The sequence below is a fragment of the Cydia strobilella genome, chromosome 21 (assembly GCF_947568885.1).
Source record: "Cydia strobilella chromosome 21, ilCydStro3.1, whole genome shotgun sequence".
Classification (NCBI taxonomy): domain Eukaryota; kingdom Metazoa; phylum Arthropoda; class Insecta; order Lepidoptera; family Tortricidae; genus Cydia; species Cydia strobilella.
In genome coordinates this window covers 2320945-2343437 of record NC_086061.1, presented here as the reverse complement: position 1 = coordinate 2343437, position 22493 = coordinate 2320945, and the positions used below count along the sequence as shown (strand labels likewise).

Below are 22493 nucleotides of genomic sequence, written 5' to 3'. Positions count from 1 at the left end.
GTATCACGAGTTTATACTTATAGAATATCACACATTTGTTATTTTTGCAATGTATAAGTCTTATTGAGGGATATTGTTATATATACCAACATAGAGAAATGGTTTTTAGGGTTCCGTACCAAAAGGGTAAAAACGGGACCCTATTACTAAGACTCCGCTATCCGTCTGTCCATCTGTCTGTCTGTCACCAGGCTGTATCTCGTTAACCGTGACAGCTATACAGTTGAGATTTTGCACAGATGATGTATTTCTGTTGCCGCTGCAACAACAAATACTAAAAAGTACGGAACCCTCGGTGGGCGAGTCCGACTCGCACTTGTCCGGTTTTTTAGTTTTCCTGCACTCTGAAGAACGACATTACAGAAATTGTCTAGTCAAGACGAATTATAATGATATGATTAATGTTTTAGTATCTGACTGTGACAGTGCGTTGCGTTCAGTATGCGTTCAGGGAAGAATTGCGGCATCAACTGGAGACCAATGGTATGATTCATAATTATTGTGTGTTAATCTAAAATGACGTTGATAATCGTTTGTATCTTCGTCATTTTGCCATTTCAATCTGTTATAAAGTTCTGGTATAAAGTCTAAGTTTTATAAATAAGAAGGTTAAGGCTCAAGTGGTAAAACTGGAGTGAATCCTGACCTCATGCGGTGCCAGCACGTCGCCTCCGGACACGAGAAGTTGCTTGGCCTGATCCGCGCACGCCGATACTTGGCGCTGGTGACTCTCCAGGTCGTCCTTGATCAGCTGTGGAATAATGACTCGGTTAATATAGATGCACAACGAATCCAGCCGAATATGGAATGGATTCAGTTACTTTAGTTGAGAAAAAAATACTGATGCACTACTTAAGAAACATTCGAAATGCCAAATATGCAGGAGCAGTAAAATTGCAACTTTTATGGCATAACGTTTTATTGTTTTCCGAAAATATCCTGCAGCGAGTGGGCGCCCTATGGAGCCGTCGGAGCTTTTCCTTATCCGGTTTAGAGTTAAAACAAGGATAAATACTTATATTGTTCTGAGTTGCCTAGTAAAATAACGTATTTGAATTTTGACATTATATGATTTTGATTTACTAGTACAACAAAGAGAAACGGCTCGATTTTGTAGACCATTTAACTTTAAGATTAACTGGGTTATACACAAAATTAGGTTCTTATTAGGTTTTGTTAGGCTCCAAAATAAGATCGTAACCGATTATAGTAATACTCAGAAATAAGACCTAGACCACTACAGTTAACTTTCCGAAACACGAAAGACACGAGTTTTCTGTGTGTGTGTGTGACCCAAGTAAAAGTCATTATAATTATGAATTCATAGACGTACCTTGAGAATATTGATCTGGTTGCGCAGCTCGTCCAGATCCTCCTTGACGGCCTCCTGGTTGGCGAGCCGCTCCTCCACCACCGCGATCCATTCCAACAGCTTCGACAGCGTCTCGTCGCATAGTCTGTACTTCTCCTCTACTGCTTGCTATATTAACAACACACGCATTACTATTTGCACACCGTGTAGCTACGCGTATGTACAAAGCCCGCTGGCTTCGCAGTGCCTCTAACTACTGAGCAAATTTTACAATGCATCTATCTACACAAGTGCAGTCAATCACTTTATACAGGATGACTTCATTTTGGAAAATCATACAGTGCTTTGAATTTAATAACGATGCAATATTGTACCAAGACGATAAAAATCATTCAAATATTTACAAAATTTTATAGTTCGATTATTTCATGCAAATTGTAAATTTAACAATTAAAATCGTATGTTGAGTACCTGAAAAGGAAGCTTATAATTACAGACAACACTACGCACAGACAAAAGCAAAGACACGAGTCCTAGGAAATACCAATAGACAACAGGCGAGACCACAGACAGCCAATACAAGATAGCGTGGAGATGACAACACAACCAGTCAGAACGTTGCGTACACCGTAACATAACATGCAAAGCGTGACATGCAAGCAGTGATCAATGCCACAAACGTCAAAAGTTTACAAATTTAACAATAATAACCGCTTTTGACATTTGTGTTATGGTATTAACATCTTCCTTAGACTTAAATTACGTTTTGATTAGAGTTAATTGGGTTTAAATTTTAAAATTAAAAGTACCTGTTGAAATCTGAAACTTTGAAATGTTTTGAAGTAAAGTAAAAGTAAGGTACAAGAAAATTTTGGTAAATAAGTAACTTAAAGATTTACACGTAAATTCAAAATGAACGAGAAACATTGAATTTAAGTGAGATTTTATTTCATTACTATTAGGTGTAAAGAAATTTTGATCTATTGTTGCTTGTGATTTAGACATTTCTGTAACAACATAAATTCTGATTCAGAATCAAACATGCTTATAATCTCATAATGAAATAAACTCCCAAAACAAACGAGCATTTAAACTAAGACGAAAATATAAATACTACCTTCCGTGTTTGTGTTTGTCGAAAATGTTTTACCATTTGATGATATTGTGAGTGTTTGTCGCGAGAGGCCGCAGGAAACATCACAATAGCATAGCGCTGTCATGCATTCCAAAACGTGAGCGGGTCCAAGGAATGAGTACATCGACTTATTCAGGGTATAAACCGAAAAAACCAGTCAGTCATAAATCACTGGTTTTTGTATGAAAAAAGCAAACAAAAGAAAGCTTCGAAAGGTGGATCGTACTGAACGAACACCCATTCGATCTCTTTCGTAAATTCTTAGCACATAGTGATCATGGGATGTTAGGTATTGGCGAGACGGTGATGGTTCGTTTATCGTCGTTAATATGATCCCTCACAGGCAAGCATTCACGATTTAGCTCAAAAGGGTTCTTTAGCATCGCAGGCAACGGCTGGAAATAAAAACAACATACATCGAGCCTTAGTACACTGTGAATAAGCATCGTCGCTTCTAGCGCGGGTAAAAAAGCAACACTTTCTCAGCAATATGTAACTGTCAACCAAGGGTGCCGCGCGAGATGCCCGTAAATAGTTCCAGCACATATTTCCGTGAAAAGGCAGCCCGTTTACGCGCACTTTCACGCAATTGCTAGTTCGCTCAAACAGAACACTGTTTAGTAGAAAACTCACAATTGAAAGCGATACAACCTAAACTTAAGCTTCTAATGATCTAAAGAACGTAAGAGTAAAAATTTTGCTATTTAAATTTTGATAAACTACTAGATTTATTTATAAAATTTTTGCTCTATCCCTAAGTGTAAAGCCAACTATGCGGCAATTTAAAATATACAATGAACTTGTGATTAAGCATTTAACTACTTCTTACGGTGACAACTAACGGATGATTTCAATCGATTTTTAACGTATCACTGTTTAATACCCTTGATTGTTTAAATTTATATCTTTGAATTGAGTAACTTATGTTCAGATTTTATTGAAGCTTAGTTAAAAATCGATGGAAAATCGACCTTCAAAATATTTCCAAAATTCTAATCCATGAATTGATAAAAACATTGTAATATAGTGTATGCCACAACAGTGACTCCCCCATTGCATGTAACCCATTACATATCGACACTGTAAGTCTTGTGGGTGTCGTGCCATGCCAATGTTCAAGCCAAACGCTTTAGAGATCACCTTAAGAGTAGAGTAGGAAATAAAGCAACACCTTCGCTTGATAGAAGCACAAATAACAAGATAATATAGTGAAACTTACCCTAGTTTCTGCGGGCAGTAGGTATCCCTTCTTTAGAGCTTTGACTAAGTCCAATGTGATAGCTTTGGCTGGATCAATAACTAGTCTGCCTTCAACGGGATCGACCAATTTCTGTTCAATGGCTTGCACTAACGGACAGATCTTGCCTGTGTTAGGTTCTTTGACGACAGTGCTTGAAGCATCGACGATGCCTTGTTGGATGGCCTCACCTAAGTTCAATCTCTTTCTATCTATTACACTGGTCGTTATGAATGGGTCATTCAACGCTCCTGTGGTCGGGTTGTAAATGCCAAAGTTTAGTGTTTCGATCAAACTGAAGCTTTTCTTCGGGGTCATAAGGAGACCACTCTCGATAGCCGATGGGAGCGTGTTTAGCTTAGAGGTCTCTGTATCTAAAATATTGCCTTTTTCTGCGTCCATGAGGCCTTTACGGAATGCCTCAGGGAGTTTTACTAACCTCTTCTTGAGATTATCTTTTATTAGCGCTGTGTCCGGATCGATATAGCCCAACGTGGCCGCATCTTTGATGGTGAGTACTTCTTTGGAATGTGGATCAGTAAAGCGAGCTGCCGTGATGTTCAGGTGACCGTTTTCTATCGCTTGCTCAAACGTTAAAGGTTCGCGGACGTACACGATCAGACCGTTTTCAAATACGAAGCAAAGCGTACGCGACCTTCCGGTTTGAGGATCAAAGGATCCCTTAGCATTCTTATCAATTATACCTTCAGTAATACCTAATTTTAATGGAATGTATTTGTTTTTATGAGGATCCTTAATGACAGCCGTTTCGGGGTCGATGAATTCGTACTTAATAGCTTCGTCTAACGTGAATTCTCTAAGCATGGCTTCTTTAGGAGCCGACGAGTCAGTTACATGGCGTTTTGTGACCGTTTGAGAAGTAATTGGTTGAACAATGGTTATAAGTAGACCCTTATCGAACGCTATGTCCAAGCTATATGTCTTCTTGGCTTTAGTGTCAAGAACCCTACCTTTCGTAACGTCTACGTCACCCTGTTGAATTGCAAGGGGCAGCGATTTGAATTTGTTAGTGTAGCTGTCCTTGACCACAGTTAGATCTGGGTTCATCAGACCTGTTTCAATAGCCTTCGTAATATCCATGAATTCATTGGTGCCAGGATCAACAATCTTACCATTATCTGCCCTGAACAGACCGTTCCTAATGATTTCCTCTAGGCTCAGGTTCCTCTTAGCCGTGACTACCAAACCGCGGTGTTTAGCGTCAAGTAAATTGATTTGATTTCCGTTTGGTAGAACGTAAACGCTATTATTATCATCAACAATGCCTGATTTAATGGCTTCATCTAATTTGATGTATTTGCTCGTAGGAATATTTTTGACCAATGAAGTTTCGGGGTGTATTAATTCTTCACCTATCGCGTTTTTGAGGGAGATTTTTCTTTCGGTAACGGGGTGCACAAAGACGTGATCGGTAATGTCGTATAAGTTCATAGCCAGCGTGTCATATAAAGTGAAGCCTGCACTTTCGATATCGACGATGAGACCCAAGCTCATGGCCTCGGAAAGAGTGATTTGAACGTCAGAACAAGGCTCGTGGAACTTGCCGGTCCTCCTATCAATGATTTCACTACGACAACATTCCGCCAAAGTCAGAGGCTTCTCAGATTTTTTATCGAAATAGCAAAGATATTTGGGACTGATAATTGACCTCCTAAGTGCCTCATGCAAGGTAATTTTGCGACTAGTAACGGGATCGATGAATTTGCCGGTGCTTTCATCATAGAGTCCTTGGTGCAATGCTCTTTGTAGACTAATTGAAGCTTTGCTATCAACGAGCAATCCTACCTCGAAAGCTTGGCGAAGACTAATCTCCTCGTTATCTGCATTAATGTTTATTATTTTGCCCGTCTTATCATCAATTACACCTGTTTTTAGTGACTCGGGAATTGTGATTTTGTCCCATTTGCCCAATCTGTTATCTTGTATATGAACTGAATGCGGATCGATTAGATTCAATTTAATAGCCTCGGTTAGGGTATATTTCTTACCGCTTTGAGGGTCCATGAAAAGACCGGTTATTTCATTGTAAACACCTTTTTCGATGGCTTCGATAAGAGAAAGCGGTTTTCTAACTTCAACCAAGATGCCCCGTTCAAATGCTTCGCGGAAATCTATCCTTTCGTCACCTAATATGATTGTACCTGTCCTACTGTCTACAATACCTTTGTCTACTGCAAATTCAAACGGAATTACCTTACCACCAGCGTGAACTAAGGTGGACTGAGGATCTAACATGCGTTTCTTAATAGCTCTATCGGTTGGAATCTTTTCTTTGCTCTGAGGATGTGAGAACTTGCCAGTTTTAGGGTCATAATAACCCTTAAAAACTGCCTCAGGCAAGCTTAATTTGCGTTTGGCTGGAACTATTAGACCACGTTCGGAAGCGTCTGTTAAAGAAATCTTATCTCCTTGAATTGGATCCATAACCTTACCCTCTTTAGAATCAATGATGCCTACCTTAATAGCATCTGATAGTGAGATCATGTCACCAGTTACAGAGTTTCTGACAGTCATGGCCTCTGGGTTAATATTTCCGATTTTGATAGCGTCTTCGAGAGTCATAGTAGCATTATTAATGGTTAATAAGCCAGTATCTGGATCGTAACAGCCTTGTACCAGTCCTTCCTGCAACGTCCACGGCTTTTTATCACTTAACAGGTAGCCCTTTTCATTAGCGTCTTTAAGGTTTAGAACTGGCGCTGTAATTATTCCTTTTTCTAAGTCAATCAGTCCGGATTTAACTGCCTGGTCAAAAGGCACAACTGCCTCAGATTTGTCTTCTTTAATTTTAACATCAGAAGGATCAACTAGTCCTTGAGTAATCGCTTTGCTAAGAGGAATGGTATGACCAGTTTTGGGGTCTAAAATTTGGCACGAATCGGGGGAATAATAACCTAACTCGATGACATCGAATAAGGAGTAAGTAACCGCTTTGGTGGCGACTAAACCCTTTTTTAATGCATCATCTAATGGAATGTGTTTTCCAGTCTTTTTGTCTACAAGTTTACCTGTTTCAGGATTGATAAGTTTATTGTCAAGAGCTTCAGATAACGGTACAAACTTATCTAACTGCGTGTCTTTGATTTCAGAAATTGTAGGATGAACTATGTTTCTATCCACAGCATCTTTAACAGTAACGAGTTGTTCCGTTGCGATGTCTCTAATTTTTCCAGATTTGGGTTCATACATGTCATTTTCAATAACTGCTTCGATTGAAATCGGTCTTCTTGAGATGATGATTAAACCTCGCTGTATGGCGACAGTTATATCTATAATTTCTTGAGTTTCAATAATCGTTACAACGCCATGTCGAACTTCAACGATGCCGCGTTCAATGGCATCGGACAAGGTTATGCTTTCGTTTGAATGAGGAACTCTAATAAGTAGTGATTCATTATCAACAAGACCGCTTTCAATCGCTGAACCAATGGGTACCAAAGCACCAGTGTTGATGTCCTTAATTTCACCGGTCGTAGGATTATACAATCCTTGCTCTAAAGCAGATTCGATAGTAAGTTGTTCAGGTACCGACACATCTTCAGGTTTCTCAACAATCCAGCCTACTTGTACGCACTCTAAGAACGAAACGCGTTTCCCAGTTTTTGGATTAACCATATGACCAGCCGTTTTATCGATAATTGGTCGTGCGATTGCTTCATCGAATGGAACATAGTTATCTGATTTGGAAGTTAAATCTTTGACTAAAATAGTTTCAGGGTCGAAAATTTGCAATCCATAAACTAATTCTTCGAAAGATATTTTGGCACCTGTCTTGGGATTCAAAAATATTTGTTTTTCTATGTCGTAGACACCCATTTCTGAAAGCTCTTCCGGAGTGAGCTTCTGTGAAATAGCCACGTTATATTTTGGCTTGGACTCTCTGACTATAACTACGTTTTTCGAAACTACATCTACAGGGGTGAATCTACTAATTTGTTCCTGCTCTAATGAGTCTTGTACCGTTAAAGGTGACTCAATGCCGTTAATAATAATTCTACACACTTTAGGCTCAATCTTGCCTTGCATGATTGCGTCTATTAATGGAATGTTTTCGTAAAGTATCTGCACTGGCTCTGATTTAACTTTTGTGACATTTTGTTCCGTTATTTCGTCAATGACTCGCAGAGGTTGCCTTTCAGCGTCAATAAGCATTGCCGATACTGTCTTAGGGTCATGTTCAATAGATGTATGTTTGGTGACCAGGACTTCCAAAGTTTTGTGTTCTACTGATGACGATGTTGTTGTCACTGACTCTACCGGTTTATATTGTGTAGTTGTTGTGATAGATACTTCACCTGGACGCGTTGATGTTTTAGTAGAAATTTGTTCTATTTCATCCTTCATTGTAAGTCCCTTAGAGGAGTTCTCAATAGCCAATGCCTCAGCTGGAGTAATTTCACTTATTTCAACTCCATGTGCAGGTGATGTATGAACCTTTACAACTTCAATGGTGCGTTTGTATGTGTCTGGGTCAATTAAGCCTCGTCGATGGGCTTCTTCTACGGTAACTTTATCACCCGTTTTAGGATCTAATATAGAAGTATTTTTCACAACCTCTACTATTTTTGAAACTGCTAATATTGGAGCTCCAACAACAGCCACTAGGCCAAGTTTTGCAGCGTCTGCAAAACTTATTTTCTTTCCCGATTTATCTTTGATTTCTCCAGTTTTCTTATTAACTACACCTTTGGCAATGGCGTCCTTCAATGTAATTTGATTACCTGTTTTGGGATCAACAATTTTAACAGCATCTTTGGATACCGTTCCTTTATCCACAGCTTTCAATAAATCATCTGGTAAGCCCGTTTCAGTGGAAATCACGGCTGCTGTTTTAGGATCATATACTATGCCCGGAGCCACCTCCACTGGTGTAGCTGACTGTACTTCTTGTACTACTTTTGTGATTTCTTTAGAGGAGATTTGGTCTTTTTGGATTATCTTTTTTGGAGCAATATCATCTTTAGACGGTGATTCCTCCTTGTGGGACGGGTTTTTGGATTCTTCAACAGGTTTCGATTTTGTTGGTGTTACTCTGTCTACAACTACGTTGTCTAATATTGTTTTATCTGTCTGATCGGGAGCTTCCGAGTATTCTGTCTCGTAGCTCTCAAGAGTAGTTTCAGAATAACTAGGAGGAACAGAAACTTCTTCACTAATTACGTGATAAGAAGATGATTCACTCTGTGTTATTTCAACTGTTGTTACTTTAGAAGATTTTGTAACTACTGTACTAGTGGCGTGTTCCGTAACGTATTCAGTAGGTTCAGATGTAGTCACAACAGTTTTAACAATAGTCGTTATCTCATCGCCTTCGGGGGTCGTCTTTCGGAATTCTTGTATAACCGGCCCTTCTTCGACAGTTGGAATCAACTGCCCGGGTGTTTGCGTTGGTCTTACATCTGTAACAGGCGTTTCGTGAATAGCAGAATCAACGTGTGAATGTTCTGGCATTTGTCTATGTGCTATGACAGTCTTTTCTGTCACACGATTTTTACCATTCTCTTTGGGTAACTTTTGCTGTTTTATTTCTTCTAAAATGGCATGTTGTTGTTCAAGCGTTTCTTGTGGACTAACGTCTTGAATAGGAGTAGTTTCTTTTGATTTCTTTTCCTTTGACTTTTTCTGAGCGGGTTCAGTATCAGCAGTCTTAGTTACTGTTAGTATTTCTTCTAACTTTTTAGTTTCTACAATACTGGATTCTTTTTGGAACTGTGTCATAGGCTCGTCTTTCTTGCTTAAAGGAGCTTTGGTAGTCTTGGGTTCTACTTCAGTTTTCTTTTCTATTACAATTGTTTGACTTGTTACCGGCTTAATATCTACAGTGACTTCCCTTGATTGAGAAAGTTTGGCTGGTACAGCTGCTGGCTTAGGAGCCACTTCGTGTTGTTCGACAACAGATTTCTTTGGCTCTTCTATTTTACGTATGTCTACTGTTTTGAGGGACTTCTCAGTGATAACACGGTCTTGCCTTTCTGTCGCGTGGGCGGTTTCTTGTTTTGGTTTCATAAATTTACTTGTTAACAACTTTGCTCCTTGAACCACGGCCATACCAGCAAGTACTGGAGCGGCAACTACGGCAACTAAGCCCATTTTGGCCGCGTTTTTAACGTCGATTGACTTTCCGGTTTTCGGTTCCTTTAATTTACCTGTCTTCTTGTCGATCAGACCAGAGTCTACGGCATCTCTTAAAGTAACTGGCTGCCCAGCTTCAATGTTGTAAATTACGGAGTCAGGGTTAATAATTTTCTTGTCCAAAGCCTCCTTAAACGTGATAGTTTTGTTTGGAGATTTGGGATCTCTAAACTTCTGTGATCTTTCGTCGTACAGAAGATCGAATGCTTCATTTAAGTCAAGCATTTCCATTTCGCTTTTCTGTTTGGGTTCAGTTACTTCTTTAGGTACCTCAGTATTTAATAACCCAGTGCTTACAGCTTCAGCAATAGGTATGGTTTCTCCAGTATTTGGATGAGTGAACGTACCTTGCTCAATGTTAATGTACCCGTGAGTGAGCGCATCTTCGAAGCTAATGTTCGTGTCACTGGTTGTAAATTGTTCTTTGCTAACCTGTTCGTCTCTGACTATGCCTTTATCTCGTGCCTCTTCAATTGCGATGACTTCTCCAGTCTTAGTATTCTGTACTTCGTTGGCATTAACCAGCACGTAATCGGCTAAAAGTTCAATCATTTTTGTTGTTATTGTATGTTGAGACGTAAAGGTTTCAGTAATTGTTGTAACTACGCCTCCCATTATTTCTGTATTCGGCTTGACTGCCAGAAGACCTTGTTCCATTGCCTTATCTAACGGAATAATTTCCTTTGTTTTTGGATCTGTGAAAGTGGCGTCTTTCAAATTGACTGTCCCTATATTTAAAGCTTCTTCCAGTGTTATAGTTTCCTCCGATTGGGGGTACGGTATAGCCATTATGAGGTCCCTCTTAACAGCTTCCTGAACAGGTATTATTTTTCCTGTTAGAGGATGCTTGATCTCACCCGTTTTAGGATTAATAAAGTTTTGTTTAATAGCAACCGAGAGCGTCATGGCAGCAGGTGGAATATTTTCGGATGACTTCACAGTCTTAGGCTCTGGAAATACACCTGCATTGACGGCCGTGACTAAATCTAGTGAACCTTCGTTAGTTTTAAGGATGTTTTTGTCGTTATCAATGATGTTCCTTTCAATAGCTTCGGCTAATGTTATTTTTCTGCCTGGAGAAATGGTCAACATTGAAAGAGGATCAACTATTTCGCAAATAATTGCTTCTCGTAGTGTCAATTGGCTACCGGTTTCTGGGTGGATTATTTTTCCAGTAGCAGGATTTAATAATCCTTGGTCTAAGACTTCAGGGATAGATAAACTCTTGGCCAGGGGAATCAGAATCTCGTCTTGACCATCTCCGTCTAACAAACCTCTTTTCAGGGCTTCTTTAATAGTGACAGCATCACCATGTAGGGGATCTATGATTTTACCGGTGTTTTCATTTACTAAGCCCTTTTGGATGGCTTTATCAAGGGTTATAGGTGACCCACTTTCATCCTTGTAAACTTTGATAGCTTCCAAAATGGTAGCTGTTTCTTTGTCAATAAGACCTTTATCAACCGCTTCTAAAGGCGTAACTACTTGTTTTCTAAGCTTTTGTAATACAATTGGCTTTGTTTCAAACTGTTCAACTATGTTTTCCTTAGCTACATTGACGCAGTACTTTGGTTTTTGTGTAACTTTACCTACTTGAATTACATCCGCGGGATGAAGTGATTTATGCTTGTCGGCAGGTAGCTCAGTAACACGTCTAGTATCGGCTGAGAGACTGTTCTGAATAGTTTCTACTGTAATAAAGCCTTCCGACACGGCAGCTCCTACAGAAATTTGTTTACCTGTAGTTTGAGAAACTTTTGTTGTGCTAGAGCTTGGCACCCTATGGGCATTATCAGTAGAGTCACTGTCAGGTGTCTTATCTCTTAATGATTCCTCGTATTTCTTAAAAGTAGCCGCATCGACCAAACCTCTTTCGTATGCTACTTCCATTGGCACTTTCTGTCCAGTACGCGGATCTACAACCATAGTGCTTGTAACGACTTGAATAATTTTAGACGCGCCTACCAATGGTGCTCCGACCACAGCAATCAATCCTATCTGAGCGGCTTTCGTAAGGCTCATTTTCTTACCAGATTTATCTTTATATTCCCCTGTTTTCTTATCAATAATACCTCGTTCTATCGCTTGGTTAAGCGTTATAGGGATGCCTGTTTGAGGCTCAATGACCTTAACTGTATTTGCTGGTACTACACCTCTATCGACGGCTTCTAAAACGTTTTCTGAAATACCTGACGAGGTTGATATGGCTAAAGCAGTAGCTGGGTCAAAGATAACACCAGAGGTTACTTGAACAGGTTCAAGCGCAGACTGATCTTCTTTGGTTACGTCATAAGGTGAAGCAGAGTCGCGTGCTTCTGAAATTTCCATTTTGTCAGGCATACCGGCTACTGACGTGATAGTTATAATTTTCTGCGAGGACATAGATATAGAAGATTGCAAAAAGATTATTAGTTTCCTTTCAATTGCTAGTTTCATACTAAGTGTTCCCGAAATTTGCTTGTATCGTCCGGTGTTATCGAGTACACGGAATTCGAGAGCTTTATCTAGAGGGATTTGTTTCTTTGTTTTAGGGTCGATTGCCATGGCAGAATCAGGGTTGATAATGTTTAGTTTTAATGCCTCTTCAAAGTCGAGGACTCTGTCAGTTCCTGGAATAGTAAACGTTCCCGATTCAGGGTCAAACAAACGCTGATCTATCGCGTCTTTGAGGGACCAGCCACCACGAGGTAGCTCAATCGTATTTTTCTTGATAGTCATAGAAGTTACTGTCGGCTCTGTCACAATTGACTTTGATGATCTAATTTCGTGCATTGTGATGTTCGATGGATGAACGGTTTCACGGACTATGTGGTCGGGACTCTTGACGGTTTCAGGTTGAGAGTCACCTTGAACTTTGCTCTCAGGACTAACCGGCAAGTCTTGGATATAAGATTTTTTCGTAATTTTAAATTCAACTACTTGCCCCGGCGCTAGGTCTTTCTTATTAATACGATCCTGTAATTGGATGACGCGGGGCTCGTTCTTCTCTACGCCTAATAAACCTTCATCCAAAGCTTGTTGTATGGGGAGGACGGTACCGGTAAGCGGGTCTGTGAACGTCTGGGTGGTTTCGTCAATGAGACCTCGTCTTACGGCCTCCGCGAAAGTAATAATTGTTTCAGATCTTTGTGAGGTGTTGGTATTGGTAACCGTGACGTATCTTTTGACGGTTTTTGTAACAGTTTGCAACGTAAGAGTAATGTTAAGGAGAGAATTCAACAATGCCGCTCCTTCGGGAGTAATCATGTTAATTTCGACGGCTTGATTGAAAGGAATGGGTCTTTTGGTAGTGGCATCGAGCAAATAACCTGTTTTAGGGTCTAGAATATTTTTAAACACTGCGTCTAGAACACTGAGCTCTTTTCCGTTCTCGTAAATACCTATCTTGCGATTAAACATTTCTAATACTTCAGGCCTAACAATGGATACTTTCGAGCAGTCCTCTAGGTAAACGAAATCGCCGCTTTCCGATTTAACGAATGTTTCGCCGTTGACATACTTAAGGTTGCCACGGCTCATGGCAGTATTGAATGAGACAAATTCGCCTGTTTTTGGGTCTCTGAAACCGTCGATGTCGAAGATAGACCTTTGGGACACAGACGTGATCAAACCGCGGTCGACTGCATCAGGAATGGAGCAGATCTCTCCTGTCAGATTGTCTCGGAACTTGCTATCGGGTTGAATGATGAACGCGCCTAGGGCTTCCGACAAGGTCAGTAACTGAGCAGATTTAGTATCTGTTACACATTTTACGTTATCGCTATCTAATACACCTACTGAAATAGATTCCAAAATGTTTAAAGGTTTCCTTTTGGCCGGCGAAAGAATTTTCCCGTCATTTGTCATTAAATTATGGTCACAAGCGTCTTTAAGTGTCATGGGTTTGCAAATTAAGCGCTTATTTGCCGCGTCTTTGAAAGAGAGCTTTTCTTTAGTTACATTGTTTACGTATTTCGAATGTTTCGTGTTTATAATATTTCTCTCTATCGCTTCAGCAAGCGTTATTTTTACGTCATTTTTAGGATCAACGATTTCCCTAACGTTGGGGTTGATTAATTCATTTTTGATGGCGACATCTAACTGGAACTTGTCGCCCGAATTTCTGTCCAAAATCCAACCGTTGTTGTCAACCAGGTCTTGGTTAATCGCGTCAGATAAAGACAGAACGCTAGGCTTTATTTTGATAATCTCATTGTAGATGAGGTAACCCCTCTGGTACGCTTCGGCGATGGTAATGTAGCTGCCATTGGGCAGTCTGTAGAGACCGTTCTGTAGATCGACTTGTCCCCTGTTGAGGGCGTCGGAGATACTCATTCCTTGTGTGCTCGGTGTATCCCCTTGAACTGTTACCTTTATTCTCTTTTCCGCTGGGTCCGCCAGTCCTTGTTCGGCGTCGTACAGTTCGCTCTGGATAGCTTCCAGTAAGGTAACTTCGTTTCCGTCTTCTGTTACTCCACAAGGTCCTGTTAACCTCGCAGCGAGTTTGGGATCTATGAGCCCTTGCTTCGCTGCTTGCTCTATTGTCATAGTTTGTCTCGTTTCGGGCGATGATAGTAATCTGCCCGTCCGAACATCGAGTATCCTCATGTTTATAGCTTGTCCGACTGTGAGTATTTCTTTCGTCTCTGGGTGGACGATACCTCTGGACTCTATTATGTTAGGCCCTTCGTACATTTTGTGTACTCGTTTGAGATTCCTTATGTCAGGTCTGTCGTCTTCGATGATAGTTTTGGTTGTGTAGTTGGGCGAGACTAGTTTGCCGTTAGATATGGGCGTGTGCCCGTCTAGCTCTGTCGAATGCGACGTCCTGACGTATCTGTCATCAAAGTAATTTTGCTTAAAAACTGACACGCAAATCGATAAATTAACTGACCTCTAATATTAACCAACAAGTGAAATGTACTTTCACTGTTTTTGATTATTGAAAAACGTATTAAGTCTTAATTCTTCTTAAAGGAAATACTTGTAACTGAAGTCTCTAAAGTTACTATGTAGTCTGGTTCAGGTTTAGCTAAAGCCTAAATCTATGAAGCACTTACTGTTCGGAAGTGTATGTGGAGGTGTAGGTGTGCTCGGTGGAGGTGGCCAGGTCCTGCATATTGAACTCCTGGCGGAAGGAGCGCGCGGAGCGCGGCGCCATCGCCTCCACGAGACGCTATAAAAAATGTTCAAGTTCAAAACCGGCTTGCAACTAAAACTATACTAGCAATTATTATAATAGTTTATTATTTTCCAATAAAGTAACATTGAATTTCCTTATAATTATAAGGCTCTATAACAAGATTACTGTGGGAAGTCTCGAGCCGGCACCCCAGCAACCAAGAATCTGAAACATTTTCAGTCTGTAGACTTCTAGGCCTTAGAAATTTATATGAAAACATCTAACTTTTAATTATATATAATAATATACTGTTTTGCTTGCGTGTTAATGGGGCAGGCCAGGTCGAGATCGCATGTGCTATAATAGTTATAATAGGCTAGGCACCCTAAATCTAGAATTATAGCTTTAACTTTAACAGTTATTAGGTCATATCACCAATCCTAAAGGGTGCGACCTCGGCATTCAAGGGAAAATAATATAAGGCTAATTTATATATTTTTTCATAATAAATGCAAATTTTATTATAATACCAACCCGGCACTCGTACGCGAAATCATACTCGTACTCCTCCATTGTCAGTTTATAACACAAACACTAAGTCCGTCTCAAACAACACTGACACATTTCACACAACGTCTACTAATCATCACTTTGAAATGCTTAATATCTAAAATGTAACCTGTACCTAAATAAATACCGGTTAAACTTAAGCTACTACAAGATGAAAAGGTAAATGAAATACAGAGATATAAAACTAAAATTTTAAAAGAAACGATAGTGACGAGTTAAGAATACAGCTAACAAACGTACTGTCTGAAAACTGAATGGAAGCCAGAAAACCGTAAATCGAAAAAACTACAGATTCTAATTTTAAATCATTCCGAACTGGCGACCGGCGCGTCTAGTCCGCACATGTAATTACTCGGTCGTTAATTACCATCATTTTAATTGTGTATAGACCTAGCTTTATTACAAGTAAGGTTTAGGTAAAACAGCTGTTCGACAGCTTTTGAGGTTAGGATGGTGACTGGCTGATTCGATTGGGGAAATGCGTGAAAATCGTGCGCGCGCACCTCGCTGCGCCGGTGCGGTGACCGCTTAATCTTGACACTCTGACACCGTTTTGAAAACAAAATCGCATTATGTAAAGGTGGGTGGATTGTATAACATACCGCATTAACTTTATTGTACGGTTAAATTGGGTCCAGTTAAAATATCCCAAGTTGATCTTGACATTTGTTTGTGATTGTCGAATGGTCAGAACAGAACAGATGTAGTTTGAAACTTGGTAGGTCGCGACAATTGCAGCAACCCTTCAAGTCTCAAAACAACATGCCAGTTGAGTCAGTTGAATGACGTTAACGGGTCTTTTGACAGCTGCAAGACCCGACATTATTAAAAAACATACAACCGAATTGAGAACCTCCTCCTTTGAAATCTTGAAGTCGGTTAAAAAGTTGACGTCTTTCACAAACTCTCTCGTACCACTAACGCTTCGCTGTCAGAGACGTACCTCCATCCTCGTATCAGTCGTATCTATCGAAAGTTTATCGAAAAATAATTTAAGCTACTTCTACATCCTAGGACTTTAAACTTAATGAGTTTGGTTATATTCGCATTGGGTCATTACGGCAAAAGTAAAATTGGCAAAAATACGAAACATGTATGGCTTTTTAAAATTAACGATGGGTAATTTGAATAAAAAGTAGCGGTCATTTTACTATCACTTCAAAAGCATTATAGTATAAACAGAGACTAGACGTATATGTAGTAACGCGAGAGGGTTATTATGAGTTATGACATATAGTAATCGCTATATTTAGATCAATGATCCAACGGCGGCATTCTTCCAAAATGTGGATATGATGAAATGGCTGGTACATCTGAATATCTACTCATTTGCACTATAATTCCAATTTTTTACTTTAAATAGAGTACATAAGTGACATTTTTAAATGTTTAACATAAACATACAACAGAAATAACATAAACATAAAGTAGAAAACATGCTACGGATTAACAGACATGTAAATATAGGCATACTTCCTAATTGTTGTTGAACATTAGTAAACATTGAGGCGTGAGTTGTTAACTTAACTACAACTATTTACCCACTTCCAACTTTAGTCTAGTCAACAACACTACACTTAACTAAACTAAACATTTAGTCTAGTACTTTAGTCTTACATTCAATTCAATGTCGCTCTAAATGTAGGCCTAGGGCCTAGCCATCTAGGGCCATCTATGTAAGATTGTTCCCAAATATATTTTGTTAATTTCAATAGATTGAAATGCTTTTAATTTGATTTGGAATCGCTACAAAATAAAATCTTTGCTAAAAGAGAATAATGAGATAATTACAAAACAACCGTACTTAATTATTCCGCATATTTAAGTTAAAATATTGCAATCGTATGTTTAATTCAGGAAACTGCTAATAAATAACTGCGTTCAAACCAGACAAAAAACATGAGATTAAAATGAAGAATACATCTAGACGGAACAAGCAATGATGTCACCAAATAAATGTACAAAAATATTTAAACAACAAACCAAACTGGAGATATGATAGCAAATTGTTTTTGGCAGTCATTCAAAAAGCCCTAAATGGGGTCAGCGACCCAGATGGGTTCCGCAGTGGGTTGTTAATCAAAAGGGAACGGGTTGCGTATAATATCGGACACTTAAATAATAATGTGACCGACTTCCAAACAGATTTATTTTTATTTCCTACCGTATTATCTATTGATTTACGATTCAATTCCCAATGCATATTTCTGACATCAGCGGCTTAGTGATGTCATCCTAAGAACCACCTTGCGAAAATACGCAGTAGGGTCCAAACGCAACAATAACAATTTCGAAATGTCCTTCTAATCATATTCTCAAGATTTTATGTCAACAATTTAAAAATGCTGCGGATAATTCTAGAGAGCGAGATCACTTCTACAATATCTACAATAGCATGACTAGCATGAGTAAGAACGGTAAATATAAAATGACTTCTTGTTTTAATTAAAGACAAAAACGTATTGCATTATGCGAGTTCTAATCTAACTATTTACGACTTTAAGCAAATTTGTGTGTTAACAATTCATTGTAAAGTTTTAAAAGTCAGGAACGTACTCGTATGTCTAGTATAAGCATTTCTAGGTATATCTAGTGACATTCAAGGAAGAAAAATAAAACCGGTATTCATTATAATACGAAATTCACTTCGCGCGACCGACACCTTGGATAAGATCTGAGCAAATTAACAACCACAAACACACACACACACAACATCAAAGAAATGACTAACTGCAACCTTGATACCTTAATTTAGGCAATAAAATAAAGCAACATTTGTTATTTGCCATTTATGTGATGTTTAACCTTCAAATTAACCGCCCGCAATATATATGTATGAACAAATACACTTAAACCACAAACTCAAGGTTAGGGAAAACGGAAATGTGTTGACTTAGATTTAAATAGACACAGAGGCACTTACAAACATAAATATGACTACATAAATATGTGAATAGGAAATGATGTAGATTAAATTATTAAAAAACTCACAGAACGGCAAAGACATGTAAAGAGGTCCATTACAACATATCGAAACTAGTGAAAAACCAAATGAAAACAAAAGCACGCCGATATTTAAGATGCGTTGCGGGAAAATAAACATAATTCTTATAAACAAGAGCATAAGATCGATTGAACCCCGAAAAGAGTTTTAAGAGCAGCAAATGAAAGCAATGTCATATGGCAGTGAGTAAAAATAGTAACGTGAACGCATTCTGTAGTGCGATCGTTGCCAAATCGTTACCTGGGGCTAGAAAAGTTCCAAATAAAGGTTTGAGAACAATATCAATTCTATTAACGTTATCATAAAATTTAAATCAGAAACACCCATAAATGTTACTTGGTTAGGAATCGGGAGTTCAAAATCGCAGATTGACGTTGAATGAAACGGCTGGATTGCATTTATGACCCAGTGTCTTCTAAATGTAAAATTCCTTATGATAAAATTTTAATCAGAAACACCCATAAATGTTACTTGGTTAGGAATCGGGAGTTCAAAATCGCAGATTGACGTTGAATGAAACGGCTGGATTGCATTTATGACCCAATGTCTTCTAAATGTAAAATTCCTTATGATACAATTTAAATCAGAAACACCCATAAATGTTACTTGGTTAGGAATCGGGAGTTCAAAATCGCAGATTGACGTTGAATGAAACGGCTGGATTGCATTTATGACCCAATGTCTTCTAAATGTAAAATTCCTTATGATACAATTTAAATCAGAAACACCCATAAATGTTACTTGGTTAGGAATCGGGAGTTCAAAATCGCAGATTGACGTTGAATGAAACGGCTGGATTGCATTTATGACCCAATGTCTTCTAAATGTAAAATTCCTTATGATACAATTTAAATCAGAAACACCCATAAATGTTACTTGGTTAGGAATCGGGAGTTCAAAATCGCAGATTGACGTTGAATGAAACGGCTGGATTGCATTTATGACCCAGTGTCTTCTAAATGTAAAATTCCTTATGATAAAATTTTAATCAGAAACACCCATAAATGTTACTTGGTTAGGAATCGGGAGTAGAATCAGGAGTTCAAAATCGCAGATTGACGTTGAATGAAACGGCTGGATTGCATTTATGACCCAGTGCCTTCTAAATGTAAAATTCCTCATATTTAATAACTGGGCGAAAGCGTGAAGTTTTCCAAGATGGCAGTTAATCATGCATTGACTCGTTTTCTCCGGTGGTTTCGCAACAATAAACTCTTGATTTTATCTCTGTATCGTTACTAAGCGTATCCTTTCCTCATCACATCACATGGTGCAGAACGCCCTGACAATAGAGGCGTGTTCAGATATTTGTGGGCACCTTAGCCGCTCCGATATATCTGATGACGACTGTACAGTGTACACGCGGTATTGATTAGCCATGTTTTTCTTGTACCGAGTTTTCTATTACAGATGGTATACTGTAGCAAATTAAAATGGCATAGTACATTGCTCAAAAGTACTTAAGGCGTATAGAAAAAACCGGCCAAGTGCGAGTCGGACTCGCACACGAAGGGTTCCGTACCATTACGCAAAAAACGGCAATAAAATCACGTTTGTTGTATGGGAGCCCTATTTTATTCTGTTTTTAGTATTTGTTGTTATAGCGGCAACAGAAATACATCATCTGTGAAAATTTCAACTGTCTAGCTATCACGGTTTATGAGATACAGCCTGGTGACAGACGGACAGACAGACAGACAGACGGACAGCGGAGTCTTAGTAATAGGGTCCCGTTGTTACCCTTTGGGTACGGAACCCTAAAAAAAAAATTACAAGCAGGATAAAAAGGGGGTGTTAAATTTTCCGAACGCACATTGCACGTCGCGTCTCGGCCCCCGGCCATGATTAATTCAGCACTGCGGCAATTTGTTTTGGTCCACTTTTGTATATGCAGCTACGACGTAATTGGTTAGACGTGCCGATGCTACTTAGGTATGTATTTAAATGAACACAAACAGGTAGCAAATGTTGACAAAGACATGAATAAATGAAACATTTTAAAAGGCTACAGATGTTACCAAATATCTGTTTAGTTTTAAATTGATCGATTAAGTGCCAGTTGCACCATACACAGTTGCCAGACTGATTAACGTCACCCGACGCGCCACGGCGGTTTACTATGAAACTTTCCATACAATACAATTTAGCGAACTCTTTAACGATGACAAACAATTTGGTGCAACCGACCCTAAGTCTAATTTTATGTCTATATTGTCCTTAAACTTAAAGCAAGACTTATTTATCAGGCAGCATGGTTTTAGTTTTGATACAACCTCAGAGTAAAAAAATGTTTTCCATTTTTTTTTAGATAAACGATCCAAGGATCTGTCAACGGCCAGACGAAGCAAAAAAAAAAACAATGAACAACAGACACGTTTCCGGCGCGTATTTGGTTTCGTTTTGCTGAAACTAGCTGGGATGTCACGGTCCGCTATGATCTAATATTACTATAGTATTAATATAGTATTTATAGGTAATAATGCTACTTAAGATTATTTATCTAGTTATTTTACACTCTCAATGTCAACATATGGAGTTTTTATTTACGATATACTTTATAATCAGAAAAAGAGTATTCTACAGTAGCCTGTTGTATTAATACCATAATTGTTTTCTAAGAAATCGATAAAGCTATCATTTGGTATTGTGTTATCTCGTAATAATAACAAAAAGCTATCGCAATAATTTCAGCTATCGAATTATATTGAGCATAAACCTTATCAGACACTCGTATCCGAACAAGACGGCATATTGCAGCCCGCATTGTCTTACCGCAAACCAGTAAATATGTTAATTCCAAACGCAAAGTTTTACAGTGGGAATTATAAAAACAAGATTTGGTGTTTAAAAAAGAAGTTTTTCCAATTAAACCTTGTTTCGACAATCTGCATAATTGCGTGACAGCAACAAGTGGTTTGACTTTAAACGATGTTTAAACGTATACTTTTCCTCGTATCTGAAACGCCGGTCGATAATGTTTAACTTTCGTAACAATCGTACCCATAAATGCTAAATTCCCTGATATCCATTACTCAATTCGAAAAGTTTTTATCCAATAATTATTCGCTTGTATGCCAATTAGGCCTGTAGATCTATCTTCAAGTGTTATCTGACAGATAGCACATGTATGTTATGTTTATTTATATACAATGCCGGATAATCAGCGTGTCTTATCAAATGCAATAAATAGATGCAATATTTAAGCCGGTCTCCAAATTGCAGAAATACTAAACTCGTATGTCAATGTTTCTGATAAAAACCTTTGACAGCGAAACGTAAACTTTTCATAAACACATTTTTATTTAAACTTGGCTATTCCATAGACAACCTTTCAACACAACACCAAAAATACTGGCACTCAAACATTCATTAACACTTCGAAATTCGGAAACGTAAAATTCGTTCGTCGCTCGTGAAGCGGTTTAGTTTGCGCCGAGCGTCGGTCGCCGGCCGTCGTTCGTGCACTACTAAAACTCTAGCACGCGTCATCGTATCGAATTTGCTATCAGTTCGACTGAGTGATTCGATGCAATATCCTTTGACACGTCATTGTAAGATTAGCTGCTGAATTTCAAAGTCAGTTCTTGAAGGATATTGAAGCGTTCTTTTGGTACAGCCTACAGTTACATTAATAGTTATTTGTTATACAAGGGTGCAAAGTTGTATTTTACCCGCGAGTGTTTCAACACACGAGAAGTAAAATACATTTGCACCCGTGTGTAACACAAAACTTTTCCCCTCACTATAGCGAGGAAAGTGCAACATCCACAGGCGTTAGATCATCTTCATCACTGGATCACTAATTTTTTTTACGATATTATAACAGAAAACACTAGAAATTCTGATTTTTACGTGAGTCGGTGAGAAGAACAGTAAAATTTTTGTTGACAATGTTGACATTTCTGTTCTGACGTATGAAATGTCAACGATGCGTTTTGAAATTGCATCGACCCAACTTGTGCGTTCAGAATTATATTTAAC

The 22493-nt window shown here is 38.8% G+C and overlaps 1 protein-coding gene across 1 annotated transcript in view; it reads right to left on the bottom strand.

Annotated features, from left to right (window-relative positions):
* Positions 1-22493, bottom strand: part of LOC134751067 (uncharacterized) — a 164481-nt gene that overhangs the window by 82230 nt on the left and 59758 nt on the right. The window contains exons 26-29 of the mRNA XM_063686412.1: positions 14877-14992; positions 3667-14653; positions 1334-1480; positions 647-751 (exon numbers count right to left, since the gene is read on the bottom strand). Of these exons, the coding sequence (XP_063542482.1) occupies positions 647-751; positions 1334-1480; positions 3667-14653; positions 14877-14992 (11355 nt within the window). The remainder of the gene's footprint in view (positions 1-646; positions 752-1333; positions 1481-3666; positions 14654-14876; positions 14993-22493) is intronic.